This window comes from Carassius carassius, chromosome 2 (genome assembly GCF_963082965.1).
Source record: "Carassius carassius chromosome 2, fCarCar2.1, whole genome shotgun sequence".
NCBI classification, from domain to species: Eukaryota; Metazoa; Chordata; class Actinopteri; order Cypriniformes; family Cyprinidae; genus Carassius; species Carassius carassius.
In genome coordinates, this window is record NC_081756.1 from 23416786 (window position 1) to 23429674 (window position 12889).

Below are 12889 nucleotides of genomic sequence, written 5' to 3' on the forward strand. Positions count from 1 at the left end.
CTTTTCCAGAAAAGGGCTGTGCATTTACAGTTCACACCTTAGATATTCTGCCAAAACAAAACATCTGTTTAGTTTTGATTATCATGTATATCGTGCTGAAATCATGTGTTTTAAAGTCACATCAGTGTAAACTAATTTCTCTTTCTAATAAAACTAATGTCTAATTGCATTTTAACTTTCAAATACACAAGGTTATGTCAAAAACACACATGTTACATAAACACAGTCGGTTATGTCTGTCAAGGTAAACAGCTGGGAAAGTAATTTCAAAGTAAGATCTGTGACAGCAGCATAATATGCAGTACCTACTGCTGTCTGTGCTGTTAATATGACCCAAACAATAAAATAAAAACAGAAAATCACTTTGGACCCAATAGCTTTAATAAGATGACATTTCTTACTTGAATGCTGTTTTTAAATGCTCTAGCTTGATGATAAACATGGTAAACATGACATTACATTGTACAGATTCTGCGAACAGCTTGTTCTGAGACACTGCTTATGATTTATGGGGATTGAAAAAATGGAGTGGGTGGATTTTTATCTTTATAGTATGGTTGTGTTCACACACTGACAACACACATTTATGTCCAAACAACATTTAAAAATGAATTTTGCATAATAGGTGCCCTTCAAAAACTACTCTTGTCATGTGAAATCTAAAATAAAATATTGAAGCTAGGTGTGTGTTACCTGGTCCCATGGTTGTATATTTTGTACTGGGCTGAAAATAAAGGTGAAGCCCATTGTGAGGTGTGTGGCCCACACGGCGAGGCCAAGTAAAGTTCTCCAACTCTGAGAGAGGGTCTCTGTACAAACTAATATAAACACGGCCAGGAACAAGCACAACGCTCCTCCCACAACTCCCACAAATACACCATGGACATTTGCATCCTGAAAGACACACACACACACACACACACATGGAGAGAGCAAGGTGTTAGGGGCAAACATACATATCATATAAGCCAGCTCATTCAAGGGGTACGGAAAAAGCAGTATGTGTGTGTGTGGAAGCGGGTGTACGTGAAGCTTTGAAAAAATAAAGAGCACTGTTCAAAAGAAATTTGTTAATGCTTTATCTAGAAAAACTTTGTGAATGTGTGTGCGTTTACGTGTTTGCATTTGCAGTCTATCTTGGAAACATTAGTTTTGTACATTAGTTTAATGGAGCCATTAAAGGGATAGTTCACCCAAAAATGAAAATGTGATTTTATCTGCTTACCCCCAGGGCATCCGAGATGTAGGTGACTTTGTTTCTTCAGTAGAACACAAACTGAGATTTTTAACTCAAACTGTGGCAGTCGGTCAGTCTTATAATGAAGGTAAATGGGAATCATGGCTAAAACATACAATACAAAAAAAAAAAAAAAAAAAAAAAAAAATTAAACCCTGTGGCTCGTGATGATACATTGATGTGTAAAATGATCGGTCTGTGCAAGAAACTGAACAGTGTTTATATTGTTTATATGTTAGAACTCTCCTGAGCACATTTTCAGCAGCAGGTGCATGAGGCTTCTTCTTCTTTTTTTTCTTCTTCTTTACATACGTATAAGTGCATTACTGCTCAGGACACTTCTAACAGTTTGGACATTGAGTGAATCAGAGGTAAAAGACTATATAAATACTGTTCAATTTCTTAAACAGACTGATCGTTTTGTGTCTTTACACATGCTCTAGCTTGATGATAAACATGGTAAACATGACAGAATCTGTGAACAGATTGTTCTGAGACACTGCTTATTATTTATGGGGATAAAAAAAGGTAATATTTAGGCAATAATTCAATTATAAGTCTCTGATTAAATATCATGTTAAAATTATATGTTAAAAATATCAGTTTGTGTTCTACTGAAGAAACAAAGTCAACTACATCTTGGATGCCCTGGGGGTAAGCAGATAAACATCACATTTTCATTTTTGGGTGAACTATCTCTTTAAGGGAATATTGCTTCCCACATAATTTTTCCCCCTAAAGGCAGAAAACCTCAAACATAAAAACACAGAAGCCAAAAATCCTTAAAAAGCTCTAGAGATCACTTCATGCCATCTGTCACAAAGCTAACACTATTGTAGTTTAAAACCAGACATCATCTGAGTGAGCTTTTTTTCTCCAAGATTTACTTTTTGGTATTTTTGCCTTTATTATGATAGGACAGTGTGATGACAGGAAGCAAAGTGGAAGAGGGATGGGGAACAGGATCAGGAATGGTTCGCAAGCTAAGACTCAAACTCAGTACACCCAAAGCACAACAGCACTATATGTCGGCGTGCTGCCAATGAGGCTATTGGCACCCATCTGAGTAAGCATTAGGGGTTGCACCGACTAATCGACTAGTCGACTATAGAGTCCTGCACGGGTTCGGGTACCCGATGGGTGACCCGCAAATTTGGCTGAAACGGGTGAAAAATATCCAACTGTGTCCGATACGGGTGTGGGTCGGATCAGACACAGGGGAAACACGGGTCTAAACACGGGTTCAAAACAGTCACGTGCAAACGTAAAAATAGGCCTACGTTCCACTTTAAAAAAATCACAACCGCGCGAATGACTGCATGAGTCATTAGTTAACAGACGTAAAAGATCAGCCAGCTGTTTTTTTTCCTTTGTTTTTGTTTTCCGTTTATATATATGTATATATATATATATATATTAGGGCACCCCTGCCTTCGTCTTCAGGCAGGAAATGCTGGTCCGCTACCCTCGGATTACAAACTACGGAGGGGGCCTTCCGCCAAAGAAATTTATAATAATGCTTGCTGAGTTGTCAATAACATTTTATCTCCCGAGTCTTTCTGGTAGAAGTATAGATATTGTTGTCGTGAAGACAAGATCCTGGTCTGTCGGCGGCCTTCCTCGATGTCACTTACAGAAGCAGCAGCGCGCCAGTGCCGCGTCAGGCACGATTCTGGTGTGTAAAGACACAGAAAACATGAAGCAGCCATCATGCAACTGACACGCAGCAGAAACGCACGCTCACGCCACGCAGCCAGTGTGTCACCGGCCTTAGAATCAGCTGCAGGGCGGGATTTGCTCTGAACGCGGAGACTTCCGCCACTTAATATGTTCGTTTGGAAACACGAAAATGTACCTATGTTCCCCACACAAAATATTGCATTCGGTCATTCGGTACACACGTGCACCGTACCGAAAGCCCTGTACCGAAACGGTCCAGTATGAATACACGTACCGTTACACCCCTAATATATATATATTAGAGGTGGGCATAGATTAATTTTTTTAATCTAGATTAATCTCACTGTGATCTTGAAATTAATCTAGATTAATCTAGATTAATCTAGATTAAAATGGCTCATTCGAATTCTGCCGACGGCATTCAGAATATGTGTGTTACCCAAATAAAGTTGACAAATAGTAAGTCTTTGAGACAACCTTACGCCTGTTTCTTACTGACAAATGGGCAAAACCTAGGATAGTGGCAAATGTTAAAAATGTAAAATAACAACTCATTAGTATTTGGGGTGAAAGTAATTTCAACAATTCTTTTAATATGTCATAAATTGATTTTTTTAGTAAATATGCCTGACAAGATTGTTACACTGAATGACATTTTACTGGGTGTCTTCTGTAAATCAGGGGAAAATGTATGATATTTATTTTTTGCTCAGAAAAACAAATAAATGTATACTCCGAAAGGTCCAAAAGACATGTGTAATTATAATACTGGATGCTCGAAATTGAACGGGAGAATGCATATTTCTAAACAGCTTATTGTACAGTTAATCGCTGTTCTAATCTAATGCTGTAACGCACACACACACATACAGCTCGTACGTCAAGCGCAGATAGCTTACGCACAGAATCATTCAGCGCAGAAATGTACTGTCAACCCTGTTCTGTGATTTCTCAATAAAATAGCTTAGAAGCTGAAAAGTTTAAGCATATATTTGTTAATAACTAAATCCCACAGCATCACTACTACTAGAGAGACGCTTCCATGTAGAAACAATTCACACACACAATCGCTCTCACTAATGCATTCATATAAATGTAATCTTTAATGATCTACTTTATCTGTATCTGATTTAGAATGAGCTGAAACCTTTGAGAAATAAAACAACCCAAAGGCAAAAGAACTGATAAAAATGAGCTGTTATAGGAGCCATGTACGCAGTGCTGTCATATGCCATAGCTGTGCACAAGGTGTTTTTCCACAGCTCCAGACTTATTTGTTTATTAATGACGTCATCAGCGACTAGTCGACTTCGACTCGACTTTCATCACATAAAAGTCGACTTTAAAAAATCAGTAGTCGTTCAACCCCTAGTAAGCATTAATAGTTGCAACACAAAGTGGCAACAAGGGAAATATATACCTAAAAAAGTCTGACGGGCATATATATATATATATATATATATATATATATATATATATACAAATGTTATTTCTGGTCCTCGGATTTGATTAAGGGTGGGGATTTAGTGAGTATTTTGGCAGGTTGTATCAATATACCAGTACATGACAACAACTGCCTGTCTTTATGAGTGAGTCATTTGAATCATCTACTCAACCGATACATTAAAACACACCAATTCACTCAGGAATGAAACAAGTGACTTATGAGTGCGTCATCGAATCATCTTCTAAAACACTACAGTGTGTTTGCTCGGAGAGGTGCCATGGTTTATTGTGCTGTGGTTTCATTCGGAACTACTTGTTTGGTGGAGAATTCTATTAAAGTACTATATTAAAGGGTTCATATGATGCGATTTCAATGTTTCCTTTCTCTTTGGATGGAAGCATCATATGACCCCTTTAACTAGATTTTGATCAAATTAAATGACACTATCAGACAAAAAGTTCCTACCTAAGTGGGAAAATCACAGCACTAGTTCGACCCCACCACTCCAATGTGCATCCATTCATGTTCACCCAGTTAAGTCAACCACTCCGAATTACCACTGAGCTACAACCTTCAAACATATCAGAAATACATACCTCAGTCCACAGGCACACACAAGAAACACACACACGCCTACACACTCCCATCATCCTATGGGCTTTTTGAAAGTTCAAAGAAATAGTAAAACACAACACACACACATTCATGCCCACACACAGAGAGCCACACTGGTTGTAATTCTGTTCTTCCCACAGCCGGTTGGTGTTGAGAGAGAAGGTTACAGAACTTCATACAGATGGTATAGTACTTAACTGCTAAAGAGACATGGAAGGAGCGTTCACGGCTCTCTTCACATCCAACTGACTCCAGAGAACATTTATGTGCGAGTTTATGTGAGAATGTAACAGAGGAACCAAGGAGAGATAGTGAGAGAGATTATTATACAATGTGCTACATATTCCCAAAGGAAAAAAAAAACATTCTGATGGACCTGGCTTGAACTGCCAATTATCACATTTAAGAAACTCAATTTCCTGACACCGATAATGCCAGTTCACATCAGAATTGTAATCATCGACTTCAAATTACGCAACTGCAGAGGATCAGCACCTTAGTAACTGCAGGACTATTTAAGAGAGACAGCTTCAATCTTTAGAAACCATCTGAACAGCAAAGACAAAACAGATCCGGCACTTGTAAAAAATCGACTTTTTCTGTGACAGTTAATGTATTTCCTAATTTTAAGTGACTTGCGTGGGTTGATGTTTGACCTCTGATTGGGGGCGTGTGTAAGCATGCATATTGTATGAGTGCATTTGCATGAATGGCATCTCAGTGGCATCTCACCAGTTTCAGGCTGAAGAAGAGCACTAGCAGTGTGACACAGGTGAGCATGCTAAGTCCCAGCAGCAGAACAAATGGCTGGTATTGGCTAATGCCAGAAAATTTCCTGTACAGTGCTTTCTGTCTCATCTGCTGCTCGTTCAGCAAGTACTTCCTGCTTGGTGGCATTCTGACCACAGCAGTGTGACAACTGAATAGTACTGGCCAATCAGAGCAGAGCAATCAGATGCTACAGAAATTCACCACCTCCCATCCAACAGAGTGCGGCTACGCTGAAATCCCCATAGAAACCACGTGAGAGTGTGTGGGAGGTCATTCCAGGGAAGAAAACTTCTGCTCTCCCCTCCAGGGCACCGTTCTGTGCATGTCCTCCGTGATCCTTCTTTGTTCTGTATTCACTCTTTCAGCACTTTTTGCCTCACTCTGGTGATTCCTGGTCCTGTTAGAGAAGGCTTCAGGATACCCCAGCGTGTGTACGTTGGATGAAAGGGAATGCAATGAAATTAGATTCTTCCGCAGTCCAAGAATTCCTGTCACACACACAAAAAATAGAGAGAGTAATTTATTAGATGTGCTAAAATGAATATAATAATATGACACCTCCTATAGTCAATCTGACCCACTCAATAGCATTAAAAACTCAAATTAGGAGCTTTTGTTTAGAAACTAATTCGGTTTGTTTCAAAAGCTGATGAATCATGTAAGTTTTACGAGTATATTTTCAGGTCAACTCCTTAGATCTTTATAAGCACTGCTCTGTTCAGTCATTCCCACACTGGAAGCTCTCTGTGTCTGTAAAAAGGCTTTTGAGTAGAGTTCAACATTTGTGTGGATTCAGTCCTCTCTTCATTACAGAGCCTAATACTGATGGCTGCTGTCCATGGCATCCTCAGCCAAACCTCAGCTACAACTCACACTGAGTCGAGCAGAGTTCTCCAAAGAGAAAGCTGAGTGAACACTGGACACAGAGTATCATGCGGAACACACAGAGACCTCGGTGCAGCGAGTGGTTAATGGTCTCACTGTGCTTGATGTGGTCACACTGCAAACATGCAGACTATACAGGAAAGGACAACAGTTAAAAATGTAGGGTCATTAAGATTTTTAAAGAAATTAATTCTTCTATTCAGCTAGGATGCATTCAATTTAAGCAGAAGTTACAGTAAAGACCTTTATAGTGTTACAAAAGCTTTCTATTTCAAATGAATGCTGTTATTTTGAACTTTCTATTCATCAAAGAATCCAGGTAAAGATGCATTCTGCCCTATTTTCAACATTGTAACAATCAGAAAGGTTTCTTGAGCTTCAGATCAGCATAAAAAAGTAATGGCTGCTGAAAATTCAGCTGTTTGTAATATTACTCCACAATAAAACTGTTTTATCAGATTTGGTGAACATAAAAAACTACATCTAATCTCTTTTTTCAACTAGGTGATTAGTTCATTATAATCATCATGACCCATCCATGATCTAAATGCATTAGTGCATCCCATGCATCCTCATCCTCGGGTGGAGGAAACGGTCCACAGAGGAAAAATAAATAAGCTTCGTCCAAAGGTCATGATTTCTCAACGGAGGTTATTAATCTTTGAGGAGCGCAACCAGATGATCATAGAAGCGTAAGCAACGGCTTCACATCTGAATGCACACACACCATGAAACACACCTATGAGTAACCATCCAGAGTGTTTCAAGTGATACTAAACTTGGCTATGCTGACGCATTGCTGAAAACATGACTCAAACTCAAAAGCAAATATTATAATACAATATCTTTGTGTTCTCATTTCCTGTTAATTCATTGGATTACCATATAAGTATTCAAAGATCCTCTAATACTATTGCAAAAGCTAAAAAAAGTGAAGGACTGTAAACTACAGCAGAGAGAAAGAACAAACTCCAAAACTCCATTGAAGTGCCCCTGAAAAGAAGCACAAAAACAGGACAGAGAGAGAGAGAGAGAGAGAGAGAGAGACGGAGAGTGATAGAGAACTGGGATGTTCCGAGATTTTCTCTTTGTTTAGGGTCATTAAAGACTGAAAGACAGCACCATGTCACTCTCTCACTCTCCCAAACCAATGCACCCAAGCCAACAAGTGGCCTTTATATTCCCAAACTAAAGTTACCATGGCGAAGGAACAATCCAACAGTGCAATAACAGAAGGAAAGAAAGAGAAAAGGGAGGGAGAGAGAGAAGGAATGAGAGTGAATAGTCTCCATGTGGAAACCGACAGGTCAAATCCTCCTGACTGCTGTTGTATTTCCTGGAAGTGCATGGCACAAGAGTGGTAAAGCTCTGAATCTTCACAATGATCTGACACTTAACATGACACAAGCACAGCACTATAATCAGGCCGCCTCCTCAGAGTCAAACTCTATGTAGCTGCACATGAACAGCACAGCAGTCTGCAGCTCCACACTATCAATAAAGGAATTTATTTCTCAAGGGAACAGTAAAATCACCTACTAGAGCTGTGAATCTTTGGGTAGGCAGCGATTCAAATCGATTCACGATTCATAGGTTTTCAATTCGATTCATAGGTTTTCAATTCGATTCAAGAACGATTTTTGCAAATTTAGAATGATTCAATTCGATTCGATTCACAATGAAATTTGATTCGATTCGATTATAACGATTCAATTCTACACTCTTTAAGTGCATTCACAGGATTATTTAAATGCTTCCCCTAAATTATTTAAATGCTTAGTCAGGGGGCAAATTACACCAGCATTTATGGCCATAGGTTAGAGAGAAAAAAACCAAAAAAAAATAAATTAGCCTTCGACTGCACAGGTAAAGGCGTCAGTAAGATGCAGAGAGCCACTGAAAACTACAGAAAAGTAAAACTACTTCACTTTAGTATTACTGGCCACAAGTCCTGAGGAGAGATCAGACATCAACTACTTCAGAGACGAACGGAGCACGAGTGCAATCCAGTGACAGTCACAGGTGGTAATAGTGGAGCGCGTGAAGGATAGATGGAGGCACGAACACTGTTCAAGGTCTCCATTCATTTGTGCGTGTAGTAATTTAATGTGTATATATTTTGAAAGCACTGAATCGCTATAGAAATTGTGATCCATTCGATTCTTAGCGCATCTACTCTGCTTTTCTTCTCCCTTTTGTTGTCCATTACATAACATTGACCTGCACCATCTAATGAATTTTTAAAAATGCTGAATTATTGGCTAATCTTTAGGGTTGCAATATTGTGATATGTTTTAATGCATTCATCTGTAAAGTAAATGAAAACACAGAGAGCAAAGACTAGGCATGTGATTATCTTCCGGTAGGGTGTGTGCACTAATGACATCATACGCATAAGATAAGCAAGCAAGCAAGACAAGGTCCCTGTTTAGATTTCCATTCGATTTCCATTGATTCTGGAAAATACAAAGTCATTTAAATAAAATAAATGTTCACTTTGAATAACTGGAGTGATGTTTACCCAGTAAGAGAAAGACACAGACTGGTCACATGTCATATGTTCAAGCATGTTCAGTATAATCAAGAATATAGGGATCCTTAAAATATGCTCAACTGATGAGTGCACAAATGTGTCTAAATTAATTTATACACGTACATATATGTTTCCTGAAATATTGTTACAAAATATTTGCTTTCTATTTGAAGATATTTTACTCCTGTGAAGCCAAAGCTGAATTTTGTACATATATCCATGTGTATAAAAAGAAGAGTAATCATAGAATGCTGACTATATCACTCTTATTATAGTAATCAACAAAGCTACACAGCACTAGTACAATCTGAACAGTCTAGTTTTGTTGTGAGGAATCGTACACTATGTCGATTGCAACAGACTGATTAAATGTTTACTGCATATTATTTATACTTCATAGATAATTATCTGCCATGTTTACACATGATAAATGTTTTAGCAGCTGGGTTGATTAGATTAGTCAGATGCTATCCGAGGCTAGTTTGGCTAATCACTGCTGTTTGCAGTGCACACAGGAAGCAGAGAATGTCAAAGGCACATGCCCAACTTTGGCATTGTAAATGAATTTTGTTTTAATCTGTTGTTGAAATTCCTCATCCTACACTATGAAAGTCCAGTCTTCTGAAACAAAGAGGGGCTGAGCGGTATAACAACTTTGTAAGGTACATTCATTGATATATTTTCAAATAGCTAAACATTAGGGTTGTAACAGTACACAAACATGATGGCTCTGTATGTACCTTATATACAGTGGCTTATATACAATGGCTGTCATAACATGTTTCCTAACATATTTATTTAAACACATTAAATAATTGAGACATCATTGTAAAGTAAAGTGAAATATCGTGAGTATATATTCTAATATTCTGTGAAATGCTCTTCTCTGCACTTCATTTCTCTGTAGCAAACTAGCGCGCTGTGGACACTGATGCCTTGCCTGAGGTAAACGAATTACAAAGTATTTATTGACGTGTTTCCATGGTTGAAACACTGACTGAGAGATTACATGAGGCACGAGATGTTCATTCATATTTATTTTGTGTTAAAACTAGTAAATAGGAAGGGATGATCGCGCTGCCGTTTGAACTGAAGCGTTTATACAGTGATCTGTCACGCCACATCAAGTGTCAACGGCATTTCTATTGTTTCAATTACATGGAAAAAAAACTGAAATGATTTGAAAGATTAGACTTTGTTTCTTATCAAAGTAACAATGTATAAATGTGGAAGTTTCCAATGAAGTTACATTCATGCAGCGGTTAAACCAACACTGTGTTTGTTTGGTACCCATGTGTACTGAACCGAAATACCCGTACCGAATACATGTACCATTACAACCCTAGTGAACATTGATATATTATGATGCTGCAAACATATCTAAAAAAAAAATAAAATAATGGATAACAGTAAGTGAGCTTCTGCATGAGCAATGCAAGATCCAAGCTGCTCTAAACATGAGACTGGGCCATGACGCTCAAAACTAACGCCAAAATTCTTCCTGCCTTGCAGGTCTGATCTGCAATCAAAGTGAATTTCTGCTGTGGGTTATATAAGAGTCAGTTAAGTTATTCAATTCAATGGTCTACACACTTTTTCCACCCTGCAATGTGAATGTTTAAACAGTGTGTTCAATAAAGACATGAAAACGTATCAATGTTTATGTTATTTGTTTCAGCAGACTGTGTTTGTCTATAACATCACAAAAGCCAAGCAATATTCATCTTATGACAGTCCTAACTCACATAAATGCACTGGTCTGACACATAAACATTATAAAAACATAAACTGTCTGTGAAACTGCAGGTTCCTTTATTACTGTTTACACAATAACAAATGTGTGTCACATGAACCACACAATGAGCAGCTGGGGCCTCCATCATTTATGGTGACTATTTTTTATCAAGAGATCAACTCTGCCTCATCTGTCTTTGCATACTCTCTCTCTGATGAATCACAGATGCGGTCTAGTTAATGGCTAAATGCACACAGAAACGGTCTCTTTGAAGGAAACATATTCTAGCATCACTATCATAAAGAGACATAACTGTTATCCTTTGGAAACACAGACAATAGCAACCCTGCTGTGTGAGGGAAAGGTCAAGCTACAAAAGAATCCTGGTAGTGTTGCTCTGGGTGGAGATGTACTGTGTTTGAATATGACTGCACCCTTCCTTTCACCTACACTATGATGAAGTCGCCACAATACTGGCAAATATTAGATCTCCTCTTATTTATAGGTGTAGTTTAACCAAGAAGATATTTTCAAAAATATAGAATGGAATAGAATGGAAGACAGAATTTTTATTTGGGGTAATTAACTCTTTCTAATTCTGGACCTCAGCAAACCTCCAATAGATCATTTTCTCATAAACAGAAATCTTGTCTTAGTGCATAGAAAAGCAAATTAGTCCCAGCTTGTTTTAGACTTGAATTTGTACCTAACCCATGTCCAGTGCTACGGCCTACAAATCTGTACAAGTCTCAATAAACGTATTAATTTCAATGATTCATTCTCCTGACTGCATTTGCTGGTAGCACACAATGATTAAATGTTTGATTTTGCAGTAGGTGACACATAGTCGATTTCAGCATATTGCCTTATCAGGATGGAGTGTTATAACACTCATATTACGTGTTGCGGATCTGTTCACACCATCACATTTCATCCCATGAGGTAAATTAGTTTTGCAATACAGACACAGTAGAGCAGCCATAAACACTATAACCGTAGAAACATATGAAACTGAACATAAAAGGGAAACATACTGTAACAATTATAATGACCTCATGTGGCTCCACCCTAAACAGCCTCCTCAAGCAGATCTTTTCATTCTGCTATAGCAGCGGTTCTCAGTTCCAGTCCTCACACCCCCAGCTCTGTATGTTGCATGTCTCTCTTTGTTACACCTGATTCAGATAATCAGCTCATTAGAAGTGAGCTCCGTTCATTAACTTCGTTCCCTACACAGTGTTCATTGCTCCCTACTTCACTTCCGAACATTAATTTAACGATTTGCGCTGCACATGTGTGACATGATCATATACCTCTATGAATAAATAGATTTAAATTCACGTCTTGCACACTTCAATGCACTTCAAATGGAACATATATGTTTGCTTCGATCAGGAATCATGGCGGGATATCCAGTCATGTCCACTTCGCAGGGCACTTACATTCGAATACAAACATCTGAAGCATAAGAGAAACATACAAAACTGGACTGGAATTGAGAACCGCTGTGTTATAGGGTTCACACAAACAATTTTCCCTGTTTCTACAATAATGTTATCAGAAAAAAAGATACAAATCTTTCACTGGGGTGGTATCTTAAGGTACAAAAACTAAAAGGAACATCTTTGTTACTTAAACATATAAAGGTAATGGTTTTTCATACTGCACATTATAATGTAGTAATGCCTAAATTTACTTGTAGCATTTAAAATGATTGAGTTTAAGCATTTACATTTTTATTTACATAATGCGTACAGCATTTTAATATTGGCCATTTATCAGTTATCAGGCATAAGGGTAAAATATTTACTGGCTTATTAATATCAGCCAGAATTGTAATATCGGTGCATCACTTTTGGAAAATTTGGAAATATTTCCCAGCGAGCTGTTTGTGACGTCATAGCTCAGGATAGTCACCAGTGAAGGGCTCAGGACTGTCCTTTCAGATCCTTGCATCTTTGTGCTAACATCAACCAATCAAAAAAA

At 38.1% G+C, this 12889-nt stretch overlaps 1 protein-coding gene across 4 annotated transcripts in view; it reads right to left on the minus strand.

Annotated features, from left to right (window-relative positions):
* The window catches only part of LOC132106705 (adenylate cyclase type 2-like), a 47917-nt gene that overhangs the window by 20071 nt on the left and 14957 nt on the right, over positions 1-12889 (minus strand). For 3 of the 4 annotated variants that reach the window (XM_059512661.1, XM_059512641.1, XM_059512652.1), the window contains exons 2-3: positions 5712-6238; positions 694-894 (exon numbers count right to left, since the gene is read on the minus strand). In XM_059512661.1, the coding sequence (XP_059368644.1) occupies positions 694-894; positions 5712-5876 (366 nt within the window). In that variant the 5' untranslated portion in view covers positions 5877-6238. Of the gene's footprint in view, positions 1-693; positions 895-1225; positions 1242-5711; positions 6239-12889 lie in introns of those variants that run through there. The other variant, XM_059512668.1, reaches the window with a different exon arrangement.